General features: G+C 48.3%; 1 protein-coding gene across 2 annotated transcripts in view; it reads right to left on the bottom strand.

Moving 5' to 3' along the window:
- Positions 1-27,121, bottom strand: part of cfap45 (cilia and flagella associated protein 45) — a 79,703-nt gene that overhangs the window by 42,426 nt on the left and 10,156 nt on the right. For both annotated transcript variants that reach the window (XM_041208505.1, XM_041208504.1), the window contains exons 3-5: positions 10,496-10,641; positions 10,095-10,239; positions 5,249-5,419 (exon numbers count right to left, since the gene is read on the bottom strand). In XM_041208505.1, the coding sequence (XP_041064439.1) occupies positions 5,249-5,419; positions 10,095-10,202 (279 nt within the window). In that variant the 5' untranslated portion in view covers positions 10,203-10,239; positions 10,496-10,641. The remainder of the gene's footprint in view (positions 1-5,248; positions 5,420-10,094; positions 10,240-10,495; positions 10,642-27,121) is intronic.

Genomic DNA, 27,121 nt, shown 5'->3' with positions numbered 1-27,121 from the left:
TGGAGAGGGTGCAGAGGAGACTCACCAGGATGTTGCCTGGGATGAAACATTTAAGTTATGAAGAGAGGTTGGATAGACTTCGGTTGTTTTCATTGGAGCAGAGAAGACTGAGGGGCGACCTGATCGAGGTGTACAAGATTATGAGGGGCACGGACAGGGTGGATAGGGAGCAGCTGTTCCCCTTAGTTGAAGGGTCAGTCACAAGAGGACACAAGTTCAAGGTGAGGGGCAGGAGGTTTAGGAGGGATGTGAGGAAAAACTTTTTTACCCAGAGGGTGGTGATGCTCTGGAACGCGCTGCCTGGGAGGGTGGTGGAAGTGGGTTGCCTCACATCCTTTAAAAAGTACCTGGATGAGTACTTGGCACGTCATAACATTCAAGGCTATGAGTCAAGTGCTGGTAAATGGGATTAGGTAGGTAGGTCAGGTGTTTCTCACGTGTCGGTGCAGACACGATGGGCCGAAGGGCCTCTTCTATGCTGTGTGATTCTGTGAAGTTAGAGGCGCATGCAATAAGGGTAAAACTGTAATCATGGGTAAATTTATTCTACATATTGATTGGACAAACCAAGCTAGTGATAATACTGTGGAAGAGGATTTCCTGGAGTGTGTCCATGAGAGATTTTTAGACCAATACGTTGAGGAACCATCTAGAGAGCAGGCTATCCTAGACTGGGTATTGTGCAATGAGAAGGGATTAATTAACAATCTTGTTGTGCGGGGTCCCTTGGGGAAGAGCGACCATAAAATGATAGAATTGTTCATTAGTATGGAGAGTGAAGAAGTTAAATCCAAAATTAGGGTCCTGAATCTAAATAAACAAAACAAGGTTACGAGGCGCGAGTTGGCAATGATGGATTGGGGAACCTTACTAAAAGGATTGACGGTGGATAGGCAATGGCTAATATTTAAGGAACATATGCATGAATTACAACAATTATTCATTCCTGTCTGGCGCAAAAATAAAACAGGAAAGGTGGTTCAACCATGGCTTACAAAAGAAATTAGGGATGGTATTAGATTCAAAGAGGAGAGATGTAAAATTGCCAGAAAAAGCAGCAAGCCTGAGGATTGAGAGCAGTTTAGAATTCAGCAGAAGTGGACAAAAAGATCAAAAAGGGGAAAATGGAGTATGAGTGTAAACTTGCAGGGAACATAAAAACTGACTGTAAAAACTTGTATAAATATGTGAAGAGAAAAAGATTAGCACAGATAAATGGAGGTCCCTTACAGTCGGAAACGGGGGAAATTATAATGGGGAACAAAGAAATAACAGAAGAATTGAATAAATATTTCGGTTCCATCTTCACAAAAGAGGACACAAATAATTTCCCAGAAATGTTAGGGAACCAAGGGTCTAGTGAGAGGGAGGAATTGAAGAAAATCAGTATTCGTAAAAAATAAAGTGCTAGAAAAATTAATGGGGTTAAAGGCTGAAAAATCCCCAGGGCCTGACAATCTACATCCCAGAGAACTAAAGGAAGTGGCCCTGGAAATATTGGACGCATTGGTGGGCATCTTCCAAAATTTTATAGACTTTGGAACAGTTCCTACAGATTGGAGGGTGGCAAATGTAACCCCTATGTAAAATGGCAGGAGAGAATAAAACAGAGAATTACAGACCAGTTGGCCTAACATCAATAGTGGGGAAAATGCTAGAGTCTATTATAAAAGACGTGGTCACAGAACACTTGGAAAGCATTAACGGGATTAGACAAAGTCAGCATGGGTTTATGAAAGGGAAATCATGCTTAACTAATCTACTGGAGTTTTTTGAGGATGTAACTAGTAGAATAGATAAGGAAGAACCAGTGGATGTGGTGTATTTGGATTACAAGATGGCTTTTGATAAGGTCCCACCTAAGAGGCTAGTAGGCAAAATTAAAGCATATGGGATTGGTGGTAATATCCTGGCATGGATTGAGAATTGGTTGACAGTCCGGAAACAGAGAGTGGGAATAAATGGGACTTTTTCCGGGTGGCAAGCAGTGACTAGTGGTGTAACGCAGGGATCAGTGCCTGGGCCCCAGCTATATATAAATGACTTAGATGAGGAAACCAAATGCAATATTTCCAAGTTTGCTGACGACAAAACTGGGCGGGGTTGTGAGGAGGATGCAAGGAGGCTTTAGGGTGATTTAGACAAGTTGTGTTTGTGGGCAAACACATGGCAGATGTAGTATAACATGGATAAGTGTGAAGTTATATATATATAAATAAAGCTTCGGTGTGTAATACAGAAATCAGAGAAATGTGGATGTCCAAAGGGACCTGGGTATCTTTGTACACCAGTTAATGAAAGTAAATAGGCAGGTGAAGCAAGCAATTAAGAAGGCAAATGGTATGTTGGCCTTCATTGCAAGAGGATTTGAGTTCAGAAGTCAGGATGTTTTACTGCAGTTATACAGGGCCTAGGAGAGACCACACCTGGAGTATTGTATGTAGTTTTAGTCCCCTTACCCAAGAAAGGATATAGTTGCCATAGATGGGAGTGCAGCAAAAGTTCATTAGGCTGATACTGGGAATGGCAGGACTGTCGTTTGAGGAGAATTGGTTCAACTGGGCCTGTATTCACTAGAGTTTAGAAGGATGAGAGGGGATCTGCTTGAAATGTATAAAATTCTAACAGGGCTAGACAGACTGGGTGCAGGGAGGATGTTTCCCCTGGTTGGGGGGGTCTAGAACCAGGAGCCACAGTCTCAGGATACGGGGCAGGCCATTTAGGACTGAAATTAGCAAAGATTTCTTCACTCAGAGGATGGTCAACCTGTGGAATTCTCTACCATAGAAGGCTGTGGAGGCCGGGTCACTGAGTATAGTCAAGAAAGAAATTGATAAATTTTTGGATTTAGGGGTATCAAGAGGTATGGAGAGAAAGTAGGAATATGGTGTTGAGATAGAGGATCAGCAATGATCATACTGAATGGTGGAGCAGGCTGGAAGGGCCGGATGGCCTCCTCCTACTCCTAGTTTATATGTATCTATGTATGTAGATTCAATCGATTCTTTCAAAAGAGAATCAGATCATTATCTGAAGAGGAAAACATTCATGGCTAAGAGGAAAAGGCAAGGGAGTGGCCCTGGGTGAATTGATCTTGTAGACACGATGGACCAAATGGTCTCCTTCGGCACCGTCACCAGCCTGTGGTTATGATTCTATGATTCTTATAAGAACTCGGAAAGAAATGTATAAACATTGTTACAAAGTGATTTGATACTTAAGTCAGCAACTTGGTCAGCTGCTGGAAGATACAGGAGGTTGACCACTGCTGGGTGATTTCTTTTAACGTATGTGACTAATGGTTGTCTTGTTGACGAGTGTATTGTATTAAAATGTTCAAACCTAGAAAAGACATTATTGTTTAATTTGAGCATTGTCGCATTATTTCTTGTCATTCTCATGTCCGAACAATAGAGTAACCTGTCAGCAGTAGAACCTTCTCTTAACAGTCTCTCTATCTCTCTGTATCTTCCTTCTCTCTCTAGCTCTCTGTCACTCATTTGCCCCTCCCCCTCATCTCTGTCTGTTTCTCTCCCTCCGTCTTTCTGTCTGTCTGTCTCTCACCCTCTGTCTCTCTCTATCCCTCTTAGTCTCCCTCCTCCACACCAACCCCCCCCAACCCCCACCCCATCTGTATCTTCCTCGCTGGCCTGAATTTTACTGACTGGAGAGACGTGCACGTTTCCGGCATGCTTGGGCCCATTAAGAACTGCCAGCCCCATCAGAAGGTCTGCGGCGCCACCAGGAACAATGGTTGCTGCTGAGGCAGGTGGAGGTCCTGCAGCCAATATGAGAACATTTTTGAAGTATTGTAGGCTGACTGCTGGAGAGGAATTCAACGGAGGCTGCCTTCCCCTCCTAAGGCCTCCTCTTTACTTTATAAAACTATCCCCTCATCCCAACCGCCATTTTTTTTAAATTCATGGGATGTGGGCATCACTGGCCCATCCCCCTCATTATCCTTGTTCGGGGGCATTTTAAGATCCAACCACATTGTGTGGTTTGAATCACGTGTAGACCAGACCAGGTAAGGACAGCAGATTTCCTTCCCTAAAGAACATTAGCAAACCAGATGGGTTTTTACAACAATCAACAATGGTTTCATGGTCATCATCAGACTTTCAATTCTAGATTTTTATTGAATTCAAATTTAACCATCTGCCGTGGTGGGATTCAAACCTGGGTCCCCAGAACCTTACACTGGGAAGGTTACCCTGGGCTTTTAGAATACCAGTACAGTGACAATACCACTGCGCCACCACCTCCCCATATTACAGATATATGAATTTGGAGTAGGAGTGGGCCACTCGAGCTTTAATAAGATCATGGCTGATCTAATCTTAACCTCAACTTCACGTTCCTGCCTAGCCCCAATAACCTTTCACCTTCTTGCTTAGCAAGAATCTATCTACTTCTGCCTTAAAGATATTCAACGACTCTGCCTCAACCACCTTTTGAGGGAGAGAATTTCAAAGACTCACCACCCTCTGAGAGAAATTTTTTTTCCCTCATCTCTGTCACAAACGGGCGACCCCTTATTTCTAGATACCCCTAGTTCTAGATTTTATCACAAGAGGAAACATCCTTTCCACATCCACCCTGTCAAGACCCCTCAGGATCTTATATGTTTCAATCAAGCCACCTCCTTACTCTTCTAAACTCCAGTGGAGACAAGCCTAGCCTGTCTAACCTTTCTTCATAAGACAACCCACCCATTCCAGGTATTAGTCTAGTAAACCTTCTCTGAACTGCTTTCAATGCATTTACATCTTTCCTTAAATAAGGAGACCAATCCGGTGCACGGTACTCCAAATGCAGTCTCACCAATGCCCTGTATAACTGAAGCATAGCCTCCCTACTCTTGTATTCAAATCTCCTTGGAATAAACAAAAACATTCTATGTGCTTCACTAATTACTTGCTGCATCTGCATACTAACCTTCTGCAATTCATCCACCAGGACACCCAGATCCCTCTGCTACTGGCAGGCCACCTCCATTTTGCAGACAGCCCCCCGACATGGTAAAAAGCAGCATAAAATTTCCCCCAAATTGGGCCTTTATTTATCAAAATTTGCAGCTCGTGTCTTTGGGATTCTTCACCTGTGTACTTCCAGTCCCGCCATTGGTAAAATGCTCCAATGGTGGGACAGGGTTGGGGGGGTTCAAACTGACTCAGCATCTTCCAATTTTACTGCTTTCCATGCTGCCTCCCGAGGGCCAGTAAAATTCACCATTCTCTTCTCTCACCTCATTGATCTGTTTAATCTCATCCTCCTGCTCTAGGCGCAAAGTATTCGCTTTTTCCAGCAGGTACAGTGCCCTGTCCCGTGCTGCCTCTTCCACTTCATTCAGCTTCTCATTCTTGCGTCTCTGAAGCTCTTGTGTTCTCATGAAGCTTTTCCGTTCACCAGCCATTTCCTGAAACGGGAATGTGATGGTGCATGAGATGGAGGGACAGAGGGAGGGAGGGGAGAAGAGGGAGGGAGGGAGGGACAGGGAGAATGAGACACAGAGACAGACAGAGAGAGAGAGAGAGACAGACACACACACAGAGAGACAGATGGAGAGACTGAGACTGAGAGACAGTTTGAGGGAGGGAGAGACAGAGAGAGAGGGCAGTATTTTCCCTGAATTTGGCTAAGTGCATTGGCGGGCGTGAAAACAAACATGTTGCCCCCCATCTGCAATGGCATCCACTTCCCAGCTTGTACCCCCTCATTAAGAATGCATTCATGGGAAACCTGGTAGGACGCTGATGGGCGGGCTCTGCTTTGCCCGCCATGTCATGACCTCAGCCCTTCCTCACTCTGGGCACTATATTTAAAGTGCACCAGAGCGCAACCTGCTTCACATTTTCAGACCAGGACCGCTCCAGATGGCACCAAAATTCAGGAAGGCAGAAAGACGGCAGCCCCCAAATGTAGTGTCGCATCACTGGAGCGCCTTTTGGATGCTGTTGAGGCCCGCCACAGTGTCCTCTACCACTGTTCTGGCCACAGGAGGACCAGCAGAGTGACCAAGCTGGCCTGAGAGGCGGTGGCAGCAGCGGTCAGTGCCAATGGAGCACAGAGGAGGTCAGCCATACAGCACAGGAAGAGGATGAATGATCTCATCCATTCCGCCAGAGTAAATCAACCACTCCCAAATACATCACACATCCACAAGGATCTCACACTTCAAGGGCTAACACCATTATCTCTCACATCTCCATCAGGCTCATATCCTCTGGAGCCCACGTGCCCATCCCGCCCATGGCTCCACTCACTATAGGAATGTTCCACACATCCTTATCATCTGCCATGGTATGCATCCTGCTCACTCTCTCTCCAGCTGTTTGCATGTAGGAGAAGCTGTTGTGAGCAAGCAGTGGGTGGTCCCAGGCCAGGGGTGAAGTGGCCGATACAAGGTCCCTAACTCACATTGCGCTGGTTGTTGAGGACATGGACCGTTCCTGCAGCGATGGTGAGGTCGGTGGCAAACACCCACATGAGCATCCTGCACCAGATCATCCCCCTCTCAACGCAGCTGTGATCCCTCTCTCTCCTGTTTTTAACTCTGCTGCCATGCACTAATTAACTCTGCTTTGGTTCACAGGGAGCTCTGCCAAGCGACTGATGCCCTCAGCCAACCAGTCCCTCAGCTTCATCCAGGTCCTCACCTCCAGCCAAGAGGTCACCTCCTCCATTGAAGAGCTGGAAATAAGCAGCCTGGATGACCCATCACAGAGCTTACCCACACCCTGCACCAGCACAGAGACACACACCTCGGTGGGACCTAGATCTACAGCAGGCTCGGGTTCACAGACACTTGTCCACAGCAGAAAGGAGGCGGGTTCAGTTGAGCTCCCCAGCACTCAAAAATGCTGGGGGAGAGGTATCTGTGAGGTCCGAGTCAGATGATGAGCCTCTGGATTTGGCCTTCCAACTCATTGTGGAGAGTCATTAGTAGGTGGTGGAACATCATGCAGAGCTGTTGGAAGCCCTCAACGGAGCAACACATGAGTCAGAGGAGTGCATCTGCCTGCTCTCTGATGAAGTGGTGTCCACATGTGCACGCATGGTGGTGTCCACGGAGAGGAGAATAGGTGACATGGAGACCCTGGTCCAGCAGAATACGGATTTACATGCAAATCTGCACTCCGTCGAGGTAGCTATGGTTTAGTTCCTGCAGTGGCAACATGAGGAGGCAACAGGGCAGCTTGGTGCCCTTCCAGGTGCTCCTTCCACTCAGGCCCGGGCCCTTGGACACCTAAAGGGAGGAGCAGCAGCAGCTGGACACCCCTGGGTCATCCACTCAGGATTCTCAGAGGCTGTCCCCTCCCTCCGAGTCCCCTTTGCCTGTGAACCCCTCAGCCTCATCCTCTGTCCCAGCAAAGGGAGCAGCTGGCCCACAGGAGGGCAGCCAAAACAAGCCGGGGCCCTCAAGGCCTCAGCTCTCCAGAGGTTGCACACCAAAGTCATCAAAGGCAACAGGGTCAACCATTGCACAGGCTGTCTCCACCCATGCTACGGATGGCAGGGCAGCACCTAGAAGTGATAGGCCTAGAAAAGGCAAGTCATTTTGATCACAAGTGGTTACACAGGTGAACACATTTTGTCACTTTATAGTCTGAAAATATATCCACTTTCACTGAATAATGTTTAATATTGTCTTTCAGCTTCATTTACAGGGTACACAAGTCCTCCCCTGCACCCCTCCCCCACCTATACTAGCAGTTTAGCTGCATGCAACTGGACCAGGAGTGAATCTGGAGGGAGAAACATGTGTGTGGGGCAGAGCATTCAGAGCCTTGCGCAAGCACCCCCCATGCACGCAGAGCCTTCATCCATCACACTCATTTTTAATGCCGCCTGCTGGAGTTCTCTTTCGGTTGTCCATCTGAGCTGAGCTGCATCTCTGCCCACCCACTGATCGCGTTCCCATGCAGCAGCACCTGGGCCTGTCCAACACGAGGCTCTGCTCACTTTTGATTTGTGTGAAATGGTAGTCATCAAGTTTCTGGTAAGCTCCCCCAGCATTTCCCCTCACCCAGTCACCTATGTCCTTTTCCCCCATCACAGTGAGCCCTCGGCATCACCTTCTAGCTCCCCACCATTACCCTACAGTCCAAACCCTTCTCCTTCAGAAATGTCCAGGTGAACATGCACATTCCTACCTTCATGAGAATCCTATCCCCATCCACACTGACCTCCCTGACCTCCTCCTTCCAACCCCCATGGTCAGTGTTTGCCTGTGCCCCACCAAACACCCTCGCTGCCCCTTCTACGAATGTACGCTCACCCTCCCACCCTTCCAGCCCCCTCTCACACTCACCATTCCCTCCTACCATGCCCACCCTGAGTTCGCTCCCCAGTAGGCTTACATTGACTCCACAGGCCCCTTCCCTTGCATGTTCACCTGGACATTCCACACCGCCTCCCCCCCTCCCTTACACCTACCCTCACTCTGTACACCTTCCTCCCATTATGCATTCACGCTCACACCCCTCCCAACTTCATTCCCCCCTCCCAACTTCATCTCCCCAACCCCCAAACCTCACCATTCCCCCCCAACCCCGGTACACCTTCCTCTCCCACTCATGGACCTCTGCTGCTCGTCTTTACCTGCCCATGAAAGATGGTGCGAGTCCATGACGATGACCTTGAAGTCCCAAAGCACCAGCAAAGTTCATGGAGATCCGAAGCCTCAGCAAAGTCGAAGCTGCTGCGTGGAGACCTCCCACCTTCCAAGAGCTGCTTTGTGACGGAGCCATGAGCATGAGGATCCACCCATCATGCAATGCAGGTGTTCCTCCAGGGTCCAGTAGTTTCTTCTCCTCAGTTGTCCGTGATCTGTGCAAGGCCCTAAAAGGTAAATCCCGACTTTTGCACATCACGCTTGTCCAGACACGTTCTGGACCGATGTGTTTTCCTGCCAGCGTAATGGTAAATTGGGCGCGGGGACAATTCCAGTCAATCCCATTAGTGAGATGCAAACCAGTTTCACGCCGGCCTCCAGCAGGATTCACAATCCGCCATGGTGGAAACCATCAGATGATCCCACTGTGATTTCACTCCCGCATGAAAGCTATTTCTGTCCCTCCCACCGAATATCTCACCCCCCGCCCCCCCACCGACGCCTGCAATGACTCACCGCACACGGGAGCACAAAATTCCAGCTACAGAACAAGAGACCAGCAAGAGCCTGAGAGAGACAGATGGACAGAAAGAGAGGCAGAGAGTGAGGGAGATATACAAGGGAGTTAAGGGTTATGGATGTAGGCAGGAAAGTGAAGTTAAGGCCACAATCAGATCAGCCATTATCTTATTGAATGGCAGAGCAGGCTCGTTGGGTGCTAAATGGCCTACTTCTGAAAGAGTGAGAGAGATCGAGAGAAGAGGTCGGAGAGGGAGAGACAGGCTGACAGGGATTAAGGGAAAGAGTTACAGAGAAAGGGGAGAGAGAGGAAGAGAGACAGGCATCAAGAAACAAAGAGACAGATATAGAGAGGGAGAACAAGAGAGACAGACAGACAGACAGATTAGCCTTGCGACAGCCAGTGTGTTCTAGAGTAAGCAAGAACTTGGGCAGAAACACGAAGTCCTGCTAATATGGACACTGACTGCAGCAGTAATCACAGGATAGCTGATACACACTGACTGGACAAGATACTAAGAATTAGGCCTGAAATTAATGTATAAGGTAACCCAAAGTATTTGGACAAATCAAGAGAGAGAAGGAAAATTTTGAGCTTGTTAAAGGACGAAGTAGGGTATAAGCGGAGACATCTTGCACTCCTAAAGGTAGTAGATGGAGAGAATGCATGCCCTACAGGTATCACTCTAATATTCCACTTGTAAATTGCTCTTTATACTGAATTTAAAAAATAAGTTGACTCGAACTATCATCTGACTCTAGTAATACTCAATTCAAAATGCAGAATTTTGTGTTTTAATCTGACAGTGGTTAGGATCAGGGGAAGGGTGAGGACACTGGCAGCAGGGGCAGGGTCACTGGCAGGAAAGGGGGCTAATGGTGGAAGAAGGAGTCACGCATCAACCAGCAAACAATGAGCCCCCAGGCTGCACTGACCCCCGAGAGGACCTTGACCTACCGCAGCCTGCATTCTCTCTCCGTTTCTCGCCACACGCATGCTCTCACGCTCCTCCTCACTGATCACATGGGAAGCCTGCTTGATCCGTTCAAACTCATCAGGGCTCATGATCAAGGTCTTGCCTGAGGGATCCTCTGTGGGAATACTGAGAAAGAAAGAGTGAGTGAGTAAGTGAGAGAGACAGTAACAGAGAGAGAGAGAGAAATGATAGAGAGATGAAGCAAGTTGACAAGTGAGAAACAGGCAGAGAAAGAGACAGGAGGGGGTTGATGAGGAGAAGGGATTTGAGAGAGACAGAGTCGGATGTGGAAAGAGAGAAAGAGACTGGTGCCTCTCACACCCTTAACCTCACTGCCCACTCCTTACTGGATCACTCTGTGCGCTGAGTGAGGGTCACTTACATCAGGTCTCGGATGATATCCTTGGTAATGAGTCTGATGCTCTCCTTGGGCTTGCTTTTGTTGGGGGCAGGATACAGCAGTTTCCCCAGGACCTGGTCTGAGCAAGGGTCGAATTCCGCACTAACCTGGGTTGCAGGATGCGATTTCTGAAAGACCATGAGAGTGGATATTAACATATATCACCTGCTGCTGCTCCTCACTCCGCAGAATAGGGCCCACCTGGAGGCTATGGGCTGGTTTTTAGGGGAGACTCTGGAGGGGTGGAAATGGCTGCCGGGACCCCGTTCTCAGGGTTTCTGATTTTCAGGAGTGTCTTTTAAAAGGTGCAGGCCAGATTGGGTCACCAGCCTGCATCCTGCACTCCCCACCTGGCCAGCTCCATTGTGGGGATAGGCATGTCCTAATCCTCCACAATTTAAGGAGTCAAGCCAGCTTCTCAAAGAGTCGTGATTCACGGCACCTCAGAGGGTGTCGTGAACCACAGTCTGCATGAGGAAACCTTTTAAAGATAAGTTCAAAAGGTCCTCCTCATGTCCCCATGCCAGGAAATGCACCCCCCCACTCACCCCTAATGCCTTCATGCGCCCCCAAGCCAAGGTTTGCCCCCCACCCATCCCCTATGGCCCCTCATGCCCCCATGCTGAAGTATGTACCCAACTCACCCACTTTGGTCCCTCATGCAACCCATGCCAATTTATGCCCCCCACCCACCCCCTATGGCCCCCATGCCAACCTATGGCACTACCCTGCCCATTCACCCACTATACACTGTATAGAGCAATGAACCCTATAGTGACAAAAGGATGTGTTAAAAAAGCTTAAGAAAAATTCATTGATTACTCTCCGCTTTCTTAAAAAAAACACCTTTAACTACAGGCCAGTAAAAGTGTCAATTATCCAGACCCTTAAACGTATCAATAGCTGAATCTGCAAGTACTTGAGACCTCTTTATCTTGTGTAAACAAACACTGTGAAATTGACAAAAGAGGCCAGAGAGCCAGATCAAATGAGTAATGTTTTCCCTGGGGGGTCAGTTGTTTCAGTACTCCAAAGGATTCTTGGGCTCTCAACCAAGCCTCATTATGCATTTTATCTTTCTCTAATTAGGAGCAGTAATTCAAAATAGTACTTGGGAGATATATGACTGTATGAAATTCAGAGCTTAACTGGTTAAACTACTTAATACAACTACACATTATTGTTGAGTGATTTTTCTAAACTTGAAATAAACAAAATGCAATAAATATGTCAAGGCAGGTGTGGTGTTGCAGCTGTAGCATGTAGTGAGTGGTGGACACCAGTGTGATCCACAGCTGCAATAACTGGCTGCAGCTTGAGGAACTTCAGCTCAGAGCTGCTGAGAACATGAGAGCATAGGAAATGGAAGCGGCAGTAGGCCATTTGGCCCATCGAGCCTGCTGCACCAAGCAATAAGGTCATGACTGATCTGATTGTGGCCTTAACTCTACTTTCCTGCCGGTCCCCCATAACCTTTGATTCCCTCAGTTATCAAAAATATGAAACGCTGCCTTGAATATATTTAATGACCCAGCCTCCAGAGTTTTCTGTCTGAAGATTAATGACCCTCTCCTCATCTCTGTCCTTAAAGGGAGACCACTTATTTTCAAACTGTGCCCCCTAGTTCTGAAAAGAGGAAATATACTCTCAGCATCAACCCTGACAAGCTCCCTCAGGACCTCATATGTTTCAAAAGATCACCTCTCATTCTTATATACGAACATAAGAATTAGAAGCAGAAGCAGACGTTTCTTCTAAACCCCAAAGAGTATAGGCTCAACCTTTCCTTAAAGACAGTCCGTTCATCCCAGGAATCAGCTTAGTGACCTTCTCTGAGCTGCTTCCAATGCAAATGTACCCCTCCTTAAGTAAGGAGACTAAAACTGTACACAGTACTCCAGGTGCTCTCTCACCAGTGCCATGCAAAATTGTAGCAAGACTTCCCTACTTTTATACTCCATCTCCTCCTTCTAATAAAGGCCAAAATTTCATTTTCCTTTCGAATTACTTGCTTTACCTGCATGCTCCCTTTTTGTGGTTCATGTATAAGCATACCCAGATCCCTTTGTGTTGCAGCATTCTGCAATCTATCTCCATTTAAATATTGTTTTTCTATTCTTCCTGAAAAAGTAGACAATCTCACAAACTCCAAGTGCCAAAATTATTCAATCTGTACACAGAACAAATATTCAGGGAATTTGGTGTACTTTCAGGGGTAAAAATGGGAGGCAAGAACGTAACAAACTTGCAGTATACTGGCGACACTGCCCTACTTACAGAATGAGAAGAGACTCTACAAAATATCATAGATCAAATAAAATCTTGCAGTTTAGAATATGGATTGAGTATAAATACCAAAAAGACAAAAACAATTGTAGTTACAAGGAATATATTAGAAGAAAGAGCGAAGACTGAAGTGGAATATGTCACACTGGAACAAGTATATAAGTTTGTCTATTTAGGACAAATGATAACAGAAGATGGCAGACATGATGCAGAAGTTTGAAGGGTAGAGATGGCCAGAAGTAATTTTGTAAAGATGAACGATGTGTTAACATAAGAAAACTCAAGCTTTTAACAACAAGGAAAAGATTCATAAGATGCTATATGTTATACTCTTTCCTGTATACCTCAGAATGCTGCACAATAAAGATCTGTGGAAGAAAATAGAGGCCTTTGAAATATGCTAAGATGTTTGCTGAAAATTCCATATACAGACCATAAGACAAATGAAGAGGTGCTTGAAATTGCAAGAGCAAAAAGAACTCTCAGAAGTGACATCCAGAAAAGAAAATGTCATTATTCCAGCCATTTGGTCAGACCTGAAAAGCTAGCGATCTCTTCTAGAGGGCAAACTAGAGGGCAGCAGAAAGAGGAATGGACCTAGGTGTAGTTGGATGATGCACTTCACAAAACGGTTGCACATGGGCTACATTGGATGTGTGAGGATGGCGCAAGATAGATGAGCATGCTTACCATGACAGCAGATTGCCTGGTAGGATTAGCTAGAAGCAACAGCAGCTGCCACCAATTTTTTGTCCACTCACTTAACCTATCTATATCCCTATGCAGGATTCTTTGCATCCTCCTCAGAGCTTGCTTTTCTAGGTATCTTTGTATTGTCAGCAAATTTGGTTACAGTACACTCAACCCCTTCACTCAAGTCATTAATATGGATTGTAACAAGTTGTGACTCCAGCACTAATCCCTGTGGCACTCCACTAGTTACAGTTCGCCAACCTGGAAATGACCCATTTACCCTGACTCTCTGTTTCCTGTTAGTTAGCCAATACAATTATCTGTAGTTCGAGCTTCAGACACTGCGATGCAGCAGTCGGGGGTGGGGGGGGGGGTGAGAAGAGGGAGGATGGAGGGGGAGAATGTTACCTAAATACTTTATTCCAGGAGGCAATTACACACTTTAGGCTAAGTACTTCAGATTTGGTCCACGGTCAGGGACAGCAAGGTGTGACTACTACTGAAGCAGGTATTGGGGATCTAGAAGGTAGCACTGGTGAAGCCCTCAGCCCTTGCACTTTTCCAACAGATTCAAGGTTCTGCAGGGGGATGAGCAAACTGACCACAACACTGCGGTAGAGGGAGCAATTCAAGTGGAGAGAGTAAAAAGGAATGTAATAGTAGTGGAGGACAGTATAGTTAAGGGATAGATATTGTTCTCTGCAGCCACGAGGATGACTCCTGATGACTGCATTGCCTCCCAGGTACACTGGTTAAGGACATCTCTTGGGGCTGGAGAGGAACTTGGAGTGGGAGGGGAAGGATCCAGTTGACCATGTTAGTACCAATGACATAGGTGGGATTAAGAAAAAGGTTCAGCTAAGGGAGCACGAACAGCTAATGGATAAATTTAAAAGCAGAACCACAAAGGTAATTATCTCTGGATTACTACCTGCTCCGTCAGCAAATTGGTATAGGGGCAATAAGATCAAAGAGTTGAATCCATGGCTCAAATATTTGTGCGGGATTAATGGGTTTGATTCATGGGACACTGGCACCAGTACTGGGGAAAAAGGGAGCTGTACAGTTGGGATGGGCTTCACTTGAACTGTTAACAAAAACAAAAACAGAATTACCTGGAAAAACTCAGCAGGTCTGGCAGCATCGGCGGAGATGAAAAGAGTTGACGTTTCGAGTCCTCATGACCCTTCGACAGAACTTGCGTTCGAGTCCAAGAAAGAGTTGAAATATAAGCTGGTTTAAGGTGTGTGTGTGGGGGGCGGAGAGATAGAGAGACAAAGAGGTGGAGGGGGGAGTGGGGGGGTGTGGTTGTAGGGACAAACAAGCAGTGATAGAAGCAGATCATCAAAAGATGTCAACGACAATAGTACAATAGAACACATAGGTGTTAAAATTAAAGTTGGTGATATTATCTAAACGAATGTGCTAATTAAGAATGGATGGTAGGGCACTCAAGGTATAGCTCTAGTGGGTTTTTTTTTATATATAATGGAAATAGGTGGGAAAAGGAAAATCTTTATAATTTATTGGAAAAAAAAGGGAAGGGGGAAACAGAAAGGGGGTGGGGATGGGGGAGGGAGCTTACGACCTAAAGTTGTTGAATTCAATATTCAGTCCAGAAGGCTGTAAAGTCCCTAGTCGGAAGATGAGGTGTTGTTCCTCCAGTTTGCGTTGGGCTTCACTGGAACAATGCAGCAAGCCAAGGACAGACATGTGGGCAAGAGGGCAGGGTGGAGTGTTGAAATGGCAAGCGACAGGGAGGTTTGGGTCATTCTTGTGGACAGACCGCAGGTGTTCTGCAAAGCGGTCGCCCAGTTTACGTTTGGTCCCTCCAATGTAGAGGAGACCACATTGGGAGCAACGGATGCAGTAGACTAAGTTGGGGGAAATGCAAGTGAAATGCTGCTTCACTTGAAAGGAGTGCTTGGGTCCTTGGACGGTGAGGAGAGAGGAAATGAAGGGGCAGGTATTGCATTTTTTGCGTGGGCATGGGGTGGTGCCATAGGAGGGGGTTGAGGAGTAGGGGGTGATGGAGGAGTGGACCAGGGTGTTCCAGAGGGAGCGATCCCTACGGAATGCCGATAAGGGGGGTGAAGGGAAGATGTGTTTGGTGGTGGCATCATGCTGGAGTTGGCGGAAATGGCGGAGGATGATCCTTTGAATGCGGAGGCTGGTGGGGTGATAAGTGAGGACAAGGGGGACCCTATCATGTTTCTGGGAGGGAGGAGAAGGCGTGAGGGCGGATGCGCGGGAGATGGGCCGGACACGGTTGAGGGCCCTGTCAACTGTGTTGGGATTGGTGCCTTGGCAAAACTTAAAACTAGGACTGTAGAAAGGGCTTTAATGTAAATTATACAGAGGGATGGCGGGGAGCATTCATGTGAGGGGAGGATAAGAAAGTTAAAGAGAAAGAACAAAGCAATAATACAGGATACAGGTAATGATAACCAAGTTTGACAGGAAGGGACAAAGCATACAAACAAAAGAGTGCACAAGCAAATAAGGTCAGAGTAGGGCAAGTGGTAAAAAGACAGAATTAAAGACTCTTCATCTGAATGCACGCAGCACTTGTAACAAGATAGATGAATTGCTTACACAAATAGAAATAAATGGGTATGATATGATAGCCATTACAGAGACGTGGTTGCAAAGTGGCCAAGGCTGAGAACTGAATATTCAAGGGAATTTGACGTTTAAGAAGGATAGGAAGAAAGGATAAGGAAATGGGGTAGCTTAATTAATAAAGGATGAGATCAGTCCACGAGTGAAAATCATCTAGGCTCAGAAGATCAAATGTAAAATCAGTTTGGGTGGAGACTGTTACTCACAATAAGAGATTGTGGTGGAAATATTAGTCCAGGCTGGTCTTTCAAACTGGTTTATTTAAGACAACTCCCCAGTGCTACTGACTTCCAAGTAGCTTTCACACAAAGTGTTCCAGCTGCATCTTTTTAATCTGTTTAGATGGGATAATCAATGCCCGTCAACTGTTTAACTAGCAATTGTCTTTAACAAGGTGATTACCATGCAGTGTGTTATTTATTCATTGATAGATCCCCTCTTTTCTTTTTAAATTAAAACCTTGGAAGAAAACTGAAAGAACATTTTTTTAAACAAACAGAAGGAAATAATGCTCGTATTTCTACATCTATAGTTCTCGTATTTCCTTTACCAAATATATATAAAACAAAAAAAGTATTTTCATTGTATCATTATAACATAAGACACGCCTCTGCCAATACATTTAATCATTTCTTAGAGCAGGCACTTCCTTTCGTAAAATTTTCTGATAGTTGGTGACTTGTGTCAACCCATTGTATCTTAGAGATCTCTCTCCTCTCTAACATTTCTTTTATGCTGGCTCGTTCTATTTGTAGCCTTTCATCAGCGACACTTTTCATGGAATGAACGTTGTCCCGAAGAGACCGGTTATCAACATAACATTCCATTGGCAAACTTTTCTCCCATTGCCCCTTATATAATATTTCTGTTAGTATATTGGATCGATAAACCCCCATATCTAATGCTTCTACTAAGGCCAGTGTTTCAGCAGCCAAGGAGATTTTCACAACATTTTTTATTTTCTCAGCCTCCGAAGCCAGCGGACAACATTTATCATTCTTTCCCACCAAGAATATGATAAACCCGGCTGTGCTAGAGAACCCGTCTGGAAGATTGGCATGTGAAGCATCAATACAAATGACTAACCTCATCTCCTAGATCACCCAAGGCTGGAAACTGGAGCACACATCTCAGAATTTAATTTTTTTAAGTGTTTTTTAAGTGCTGAAGGTAAGCATGCAGGTGCAGCAGGCGGTAAAGAAGGCAAATGGTATGTTGGCCTTCATAGCCAGAGAATTCAAGTACAGGAACAGGGACATCTTGTGCAACTGTACAGGGCCTTGGTGAGACCACATCTGGAATATTGTGAAACAAAAACAGAATTACCTGGAAAAACTCAGCAGGTCTGGCAGCATCGGCGGAGAAGAAAAGAGTTGACGTTTCAAGTCCTCATGACCCTTCGACAGAACTTGAGTTCGAGTCCAGGAAAGAGCTGAAATATAAGCTGGTTTAAGGTGTATGTGTGGGGGGCGGAGAGATAGAGAGACAGAGAGGTGGAGGGGGTTGGTGTGGTTGTAGGGACAAACAAGCAGTGATAGAAGCAGATCATCAAAAGATGTCAACGACAATAGTACAATAGAACACATAGGTGTTAAAGTTAAAGTTGGTGATATTATCTAAACGAATGTGCTAATTAAGAATGGATGGTAGGGCACTCAAGGTATAGCTCTAGTGGGTTTTTTTTAATAATGGAAATAGGTGGGAAAAGGAAAATCTTTATAATTTATTGGAAAAAAAAAGAAGGGGGAAACAGAAAGGGGGTGGGGATGGGGGAGGGAGCTCATGACCTAAAGTTGTTGAATTCAATATTCAGTCCGGAAGGCTGTAAAGTCCCTAGTCGGAAGATGAGGTGTTGTTCCTCCAGTTTGCGTTGGGCTTCACTGGAACAATGCAGCAAGCCAAGGACAGACATGTGGGCAAGAGAGCAGGGTGGAGTGTTAAAATGGCAAGCGACAGGGAGGTTTGGGTCATTCTTGTGGACAGACCGCAGGTGTTCTGCAAAGCGGTCGCCCAGCTTACGTTTGGTCTCTCCAATGTAGAGGAGACCACATTGGGAGCAACGAATGCAGTAGACTAAGTTGGGGGAAATGCAAGTGAAATGCTGCTTCACTTGAAAGGAGTGTTTGGGTCCTTGGACGGTGAGGAGAGAGGAAGTGAAGGGGCAGGTGTTGCATCTTTTGCGTGGGCATGGGGTTGTGCCATAGGAGGGGGTTGAGGAGTAGGGGGTGATGGAGGAGTGGACCAGGGTGTCCCGGAGGGAGCGATCCCTACGGAATGCCGATAAGGGGGGTGAAGGGAAGATGTGTTTGGTGGTGGCATCATGCTGGAGTTGGCGGAAATGGCGGAGGATGATCCTTTGAATGCGGAGGCTGGTGGGGTGATAAGTGAGGACAAGGGGGACCCTATCATGTTTCTGGGAGGGAGGAGAAGGAGTGAGGGCGGATGCGCGGGAGATGGGCCGGACACGGTTGAGGGCCCTGTCAACGACCGTGGGTGGAAAACCTCGGTTAAGGAAGAAGGAGGACATGTCAGAGGAACTGTTTTTGAATGTAGCATCATCGGAACAGATGCGACGGAGGCGAAGGAACTGAGAGAATGGGATGGAGTCCTTACAGGAAGTGGGGTGTGAGGAGCTGTAGTCGAGATAGCTGTGGGAGTCGGTGGGTTTGTAATGGATATTGGTGGACAGTCTATCACCAGAGATTGAGACAGAGAGGTCAAGGAAGGGAAGGGAAGTGTCAGAGATGGACCACGTGAAAATGATGGAGGGGTGGAGATTGGAAGCAAAATTAATAAATTTTTCCAAGTCCTGACGAGAGCATGAAGCGGCACCGAAATAATCATCGATGTACCGGAGAAAGAGTTGTGGAAGGGGGCCGGAGTAGGACTGCAACAAGGAATGTTCCACATACCCCATAAAGAGACAGGCATAGCTGGGGCCCATGCGGGTACCCATAGCCACACCTTTTATTTGGAGGAAGTGAGAGGAGTTGAAGGAGAAATTGTTCAGCGTGAGAACAAGTTCAGCCAGACGGAGGAGAGTAGTGGTGGATGGGGATTGTTCAGGCCTCTGTTCGAGGAAGAAGCTAAGGGCCCTCAGACCATCCTGGTGGGGGATGGAGGTGTAGAGGGATTGGACGTCCATGGTGAAGAGGAAGCAGTAGGGGCCAGGGAACTGGAAATTGTTGATGTGACGTAAGGTGTCAGAGGAATCACGGATGTAGGTGGGAAGGGACTGGACAAGGGGAGAGAGAAGGGAGTCAAGATAACGAGAAATGAGTTCTGTGGGGCAGGAGCAAGCTGAGACGATCGGTCTACCGGGGCAGTTCTGTTTGTGGATTTTGGGTAGAAGCGGGCCGTCCGAGGTTGGGCGACTATCAGGTTGGAAGCTGTGGGAGGGAGATCCCCAGAGGAGATGAGGTCAGTGACAGTCCTGGAAACAGCGGCTTGATGTTCAGTGGTGGGGTCATGGTCCAGGGAGAGGTAGGAGGAAGTGTCTGCGAGTTGACGCTCAGCCTCCGCGAGGTAGAGGTCAGTGCGCCAGACAACAACAGCACCACCCTTGTCAGCGGGTTTGATGACAATGTCAGGGTTGGACCTGAGAGAATGGAGTGCAGTAAGTTCAGAGAGAGACAGGTTAGAATGGGTGAGAGGAGCAGAGAAATTGAGACGACTAATGTCGCGCCGACAGTTCTCAATGAAAAGATCGAGAGAAGGTAAGAATCCAGAGGGAGGGGTCCAGGTGGAGGGAGAATATTGGAGATGGGTAAAAGGATCCGTTGAACTGGGAGAGGACTCCTGCCCAAAGAAGTGAGCCCGGAGACGAAGACGGCGGAAGAAGAGTTCAGTATCATGCCGAGCCCGAAATTCATTGAGGTGAGGGCGTAAGGGTATGAAACTAAGTCCTTTGCTGAGCACTGAACGTTCAGCATCGGAGAGGGGAAAGTCAGGGGGTATAGTGAATACACGGCTGGGGTTGGGACTGGAAGAAAGGGTGGGGACAGAGGGACAGGCAGGGGTGGAGGGTCCTAGATGGGTGTTGGTGTTGATGAGTTGTTGGAGCTTGCGTTCCTTAGCACTTGAGAGAAAGAGAAAAAGTTTCTTGTTGAGGCGTCGGATGAGCCGAAGGATAAAATGAAACTGGGGGCACGCGCAGCTTTGAAAAAGGGTACGGCGGTGCTGCTGGAGGGAGAGGTCGAGTGTGTTCATATGGCGGCGCATGGCACTGAGAGTGGATTTCAGAATGTGACGGGAACAGCAGTCCGAGAAACGTTTTATGTCCCGGAGATACCTGTAATCCTGGGTGGGTTCGAAACATGAGGGGTGGAATTTCAGTTGAAATCCACGTGGGGTAAGTCGGAGACGGAGACAGTCACTGAGAAAGGAGATATGGCTGTGAAAGCGGGTTTTAGTAAACACCTTGTCAAACACTAGGAGAGAAATGGAAAGCAATGAAGGTGAACAAGGCAACAGAGAGATCCGGAAATCTTGTCGCAGAGAGGAACAGAACTTCTTCAAGGAGGTAGGCATTTCTTGAAGAGCAGTGGCAGTCAATTAAACACAGAGATAAAAACAAAAAAACTGCGGATGCTGGAAATCCAAAACAAAAACAGAATTACCTGGAAAAACTCAGCAGGTCTGGCAGCATCGGCGGAGAAGAAAAGAGTTTCGAGTCCTCATGACCCTTCGACAGAACTTGAGTTCGAGTCCAGAAAAGAGCTGAAATATAAGCTGGTTTAAGGTGTGTGTGTGGGGGGCGGAGAGATAGAGAGACAGAGAGGTGGAGGGGGTTGGTGTGGTTGTAGGGACAAACAAGCAGTGATAGAAGCAGATCATCAAAAGATGTCAACGACAATAGTACAATAGAACACATAGGTGTTAAAGTTAAAGTTGGTGATATTATCTAAACGAATGTGCTAATTAAGAATGGATGGTAGGGCACTCAAGGTATAGCTCTAGTGGGTTTTTTTTAATAATGGAAATAGGTGGGAAAAGGAAAATCTTTATAATTTATTGGAAAAAAAAAAGAAGGGGGAAACAGAAAGGGGGTGGGGATGGGGGAGGGAGCTCATGACCTAAAGTTGTTGAATTCAATATTCAGTCCGGAAGGCTGTAAAGTCCCTAGTCGGAAGATGAGGTGTTGTTCCTCCAGTTTGCGTTGGGCTTCACTGGAACAATGCAGCAAGCCAAGGACAGACATGTGGGCAAGAGAGCAGGGTGGAAAACCTCGGTTAAGGAAGAAGGAGGACATGTCAGAGGAACTGTTTTTGAATGTAGCATCATCGGAACAGATGCGACGGAGGCGAAGGAACTGAGAGAATGGGATGGAGTCCTTACAGGAAGTGGGGTGTGAGGAGCTGTAGTCGAGATAGCTGTGGGAGTCGGTGGGTTTGTAATGGATATTGGTGGACAGTCTATCACCAGAGATTGAGACAGAGAGGTCAAGGAAGGGAAGGGAAGTGTCAGAGATGGACCACGTGAAAATGATGGAGGGGTGGAGATTGGAAGCAAAATTAATAAATTTTTCCAAGTCCAGACGAGAGCCTGAAGCGGCACCGAAATAATCATCGATATTGTGTACAGTTTTGGTCTCCTTATCTGAGGAAGGATGTACTTGCTACAGAGGGAGTGCAGCGAAGGTTTACCCGACTGATACCTGGGATGGTGGGACTGACATATGAGGAGAGATTGAGTCAATTAGGATTATATTCGCTGGAGTTCAGGAGAATGAGGGGGGATCTCATAGGAACCTATAAAATTCTAACAGGACTGGACAGGGTAGATGCAGGAAGGATGTTCCTGATGGTGGGGGAGTCCAGAACCAGGGGTCACAGTCTGAGCATATGGGGTAGACCATTTAGGACTGAGATGAGGAGAAATTCCTTCACCCAGAGAGTGGTGAGCCTGTGGAATTCGTTACCACAGAAAGTAGTTGAGACCAAAACATTATATGTTTTCAAGAAGGAGTTAGATATAGCTCTTAGGGTGAAAGGGACCAAAGGGTATGGGGAGAAAGTGGGAGCAGGCTACAGAGCTGGAGGATCAGTCATGATCATAATGAATGGCAGAGCAGGCTCGAAGGGCTGAATGGCCTACTCCTGCTCCTAGTTTCAATGTTTCTATGTTCTCAGAACTCCCTCAACTGTAGCATGTTTCATCATTGCACCCGGCTCCAACGCATCAGAACTAGCGTCAGGCCTAGTCTGAGTGCACAACCAGTTCAACTGCCCAATCAAACTTCTCAACTGTTCTGTTTCTTCCTCCACTCTGACATCCTGATCTCCTAGGGGAGAATTTTCCCCATGTCGGGCGGGCCGAGCAGTAGTGGGCGAGGCCAGGCAGGTGCAGACCTGATGGCTGCCTGAGTTCGGGTCTGCGCCGCCATTTTACGCAGGCAGGCCTTTCAGCGTAACGCGCGACTCCCAAGGATAGTGGGAGTGGGTGGGCGGTGATGGGAGTGCATTGACTGCCGGCTCCAATGGTGACTCGGCGGCCCATTTAAATGAAGCACTGGCAGCCTATGCAAGGCTGTTCACAATGGCAAGTAGAAGGGCTCACCTGAGGGCTTCTGGTGAGCAGGCCAGTCCAGAGGGTAAGCCAGTGGAGCAGGCCAGTCTGGAGGGTAAGCCAGTGGAGCAGGCCAGGCCGGAGGGTAAGGCAGTGGAGCAGGCCAGGCCGGAGGATAAGGCAGCAGGACAGGCCAGGCCGGAGGGTAGGGCAGCAGGACACGCCTGGCTGGAGGGTAGGGCAGCAGGACAGGCCAGGCTGGAGGGTAGGGCAGTAGGACAGGCCAGGCCGGAGGATAGGGCAGTGGGGCAGTGTGCCCCTTGTTTTTCGGCTAAGTGCCTAGCTGCCCTCCTGGAGGAGGTGGAAGCACAGCAGGAGGTCCTGCTTCCGAGGGATGGGAGGCAGAAGCCCCCCCGACCTGACCAAACGTGCCTGGGAGGAGGTGGCCGAGACAGTGAGCTCCCATGATGTGGTGCGATGCATGTGGGTCCAGTGCTGCAAGAGATTCTCCTGCGCTTGGGAAGGGTGAGTACCATGTTGGCAGAGGTCACTTAATGCAGCCATCAGCCTTTCCCCCAAGGCGCCAGTGCCCCACCCCTCCCCCCAACAACTCTGAGTGCAGTTACAACATTGAATCCCACACAGCATATTTCCCTCGCTCGGTGGACCAGCAGATATTGCCCATGCCTAGTTCACCCGGAGAGGGTAGTGCTGAGATGGGTTTTGCACCTGCAGCATGTGTGACACTGACACCCAGAGTATAGATTCGGGGGCAAACTCAAGGATCTACAGCTAGGCAGAGTGCTGGTACTGCGAAGCATGTCAAAGTCAAGATGCTAACACGCTGGGAGGGGAGCTTCCAGGTGGTGGGACACCAAGCCATCTGCTGGCCTTTGCATTCCATGTGCTTGTGCCTCCTTGCTTTGCAAGGTTAGACCATGTGCTGCCAAATGTGATGGAGGCAGCATTTGGGCAAGTGGGGGGTCAGCCCTGGCTTCTTTGTGTGAGTGTGCGTCAGATATGGGGACAAAGCACTGGAGCCCTGCAATGTCCCACTCAGATTGGGGTGGCAGGGATGCGATGGGAATCCAGGTACAGGCTGGACTAATCAATGCTCTTCTCTCCTTTTCAGGAGAAGATTACATACAATTCCACCAAGCGGATGTGGACTGACGGAGGCCAAGCCCAGTTGGCCATCGTGACGCCATTCGAGCAACAGGCCATGGATCTGGAGAGGCGCCATGCACCCAGGTCCACCGGTGGCGGTGAGGCTGGGGTGCCACAGGAAGGTATGTTTGACGAGCACTGAGGTCACCATGTGTGTCCCAGCAGCCATGGTGCTGTTGAATGCTCAGTGCTTGAAGTTTGCAACATGGGTTGACCATTGATTATGGAAGGATGAGCGCATAATGATCCGGGCAACAATCATGTACATTTTCTCCACTTTAACTAATCAAACGCCCTTATTCTTCCTTTCAGCATCACTGGAGCAGGGCCGGGAGGAGGAGGCAGAGTGGCCACCTCTCACATCCGAGGGCCCTTAACATTTTGACTCACCAGCGTCACACTATCTCTGCCAGGCAGGCACCAACGCAGATACTAGCATCTCAGTGGGAATTAGATCATCAGCTAGTGTCCCGGGGCACAGCAGTGAGGGCATTTCACCCTCGCTTGAGGAGCGGGTGGAGACAGAGTGCCCATGGCGTTGGCAGTCGGAGGACTGCAGGGGACCAGGCACATGCTTGGTCAGTGGCTGATGATGTGCCTCTGGAGTTGTCCATGACACAACAAACACTGGAAGTGCAGCATGGTATGCGGGAGGATCTGGTAGAGATACATGAGGCAATGCGTGGCATGGTGCCCATGCTGGAGGTGTCCAAGTGGAGCATCACCAATGCAATGAGCATCATGGCCGTGTGCCATGCTTCCTCCATGGACAGATTGGTGACTCTCGTAGAGAGGCTCCTCCAGAAGACCAATCAAGGCCTCCTGGGAATGCGCTCGGACCTGCAAGCCCTCACATCAGCATTGACCTCAGCTGATCAGTGCCAGTGCAGGAGATGGTTTGGGCACCAATTATCCCAGCTCGGTACCCATCTATCTACGGTGAGCAAGGTGGTCCGAAGCGACCTCACGTCAGCGCAGCAGCTGCCTGTCGTCTCTGCAGGCTCCTCTCAGGGCATTCCAGATGAGGGGAGCAGCTCTTTCGTCCCTCTGCCAGTGACTGTGGCAACCAATGAGGCTGTGGCGACTGGGGAGGTGCCAGCTGTGGAACTAGCAGCTCCCGCCCAGGCAGGGCCAGCACAGGCTGCACGGGCCAGAGGACGTCTGCCAAGGTCATCGAGGCCAACAGGACAGCAGAGTGAGCAGGCTGTCTCAGAAGCCAGTGCCAGCAAGAGGGGAACACCTAGACATAGCGCTCATAAGTGTAAATTTAAGGCACCTTAGGCGCACCATGGTTTTCTTACTGGTACTTTTATGTTGCCCCACTATTCATTCATGACCGCTTGGTGTGATGTGCAACACCTTTCTATTTTTTTTTCCTGAACTTCATTTGTTATATCACAGAATCACACAGTGCAGAAGAGGCCCTTCGGCCCTTCGAGTGTGCACTGACACGTGAGAAACACCTGACCTACCTACCTAATCCCATTTACCAGCACTTGGCCATAGCCTTGAATGTTATGATGTACCAAGTGCTCATCCAGGTACTTTTTAAAGGATGTGAGGCAACCCGTCTCCACCACCCTCCCAGGCAGCGCATTCCAGACCGTCACCACCCTCTAGGTAAAAAGGTTTTTCCTCACATCCCCCTAAACCTCCTGCCCCTCACCTTGAACTTATGTCCCCTTGTGACTGACCCTTCAACTAGGGGGAACAGCTGCTCCCTATCAACCCTGTCCATGCCCCTCATAATCTTGTTCATCATTAAATTTTGATATGTAAGCATGGCTCAGGGTGATTCCTTACTTCTGCAGGTGGACAGGAATCCATGATGTTAGGAGTGAGTTGTTTGACATTGAGCTTTATTGACAAGGCCCTTAGTTAATGTTCCTATCCAAGCAGATTTTGCATTCAGGTATCAAGTATGGAACCTGCAGCCTCGGTGTGTGTTGAAGATCCATCTGTGTTGTGCTAGCTGAAGGTTCATTGGATTAAAGCCTCTCGGGTGTCCTTGCCTCCCTGGAGTAGGCCCGGGTCAGTATCTACCCCCCCCAGCATTTCCCTGTGTTTGCTCATCCTCGGACTCACTGCTGGACTCATCATGTGCTGCCGCAGCAACTTCGCTCACTGAGTCCCCCCTTTCCAGTGCAAGATTGTGGAGAGCGCAGCATGCTACCACTATCACCGAGACACAATCTCAGGAGTGCGCCCCCTGAACAGTCCAGGCATCGGAAACGCATCTTGAGAAGACCGATGGTTCTCTCCACCACAGCCCCTGTGGGGGGGTGGCTCCTATTGTACCGCTGCTCAGCTTCTGTTCTTGGATGGGGGAGAGGCGTCATGAGCCACATTCTGAGGGGATAGCCCTTGTCACCCAGCAGCCATCCATCCAGCCGGCCTGGAGCACTGAAGAGCCTTGGCACCTGGGAGTGTCTGAGGATGTAGGTGTCGTGGGAGCTACCTGGGTACCTTGCATAAACTTGTAGAATCAGCATCCTGTGATCACACACTATCTGCACGTTCATGGAGTGGAAGCCCTTCCTGTTGATGAAGGCACCGGGCTCACCTGCTGGCGCCTTGATGGCCACATGTGTACAGTCTATAGCACCCTGGACGCGGGGGAAGCCAGCAATGGCCGCGAAGCCTCTGGTTCACTCTGTCTGGCTAACCTCGTCCCAGTGGAAGTGGATGAAAGTCAGTGCACACCTGAACAGAGCATTAGTCACCTGCTTGACACAAGTGTGGACAGCTGCCTGGGATCACCCACTGACCCCTGGAAAGAGCCAGAGGCATAGAAGTTGAGGGCAGCTGTGACCTTCAGAGCCACTGGCATGGGGGTCCCACCCACACAGTTGGCGCAGATCTCAGGGCCGATCATCTGTGATGTAGTTGACTGTCTCCCTTGAGAGTCGGAGCCTCCTTCGGCACTACACCTCAGACATATTGAGGTAGCTGCTTCGCCGCCTGTAAACCCTGGCAGCAGGATAGTGGAATCATCTATGGCCCCTTCCGCCTTGGACTTCCTGTTGGCCCTGCACCCCTTATGTCTGCACCTCTGCTCCCAAAGGTGGCTCCCCTGGAGGCTGAATGTGAACTACTGGCCTCCTCCCCCTTCTGGCCCTCCCTTTCTCCTCAGAGGAGGTTCCTCCAGTGGAGAGTTCAAGTCCCATTCCCAGGCTAAGGGAAGGCTTCCTGGAACCTGCAGGCCCCAAAACTGATTTTTACTGTCGAGTCCTGACCTGAAGGTTGTTACACCTGTCCAAGCAGCTATGAAGAGTTTTGAAGTATTCCTGCTCACAAAGGTAAGTGTCAGTAACTTTCACAATCAAATATCTA

This window comes from Carcharodon carcharias, chromosome 16, assembly GCF_017639515.1.
Source record: "Carcharodon carcharias isolate sCarCar2 chromosome 16, sCarCar2.pri, whole genome shotgun sequence".
In the NCBI taxonomy this organism is placed as follows: domain Eukaryota; kingdom Metazoa; phylum Chordata; class Chondrichthyes; order Lamniformes; family Lamnidae; genus Carcharodon; species Carcharodon carcharias.
Note: the sequence above shows the minus strand (reverse complement) of the source record. Positions and strands in the feature narration are given on the sequence as shown.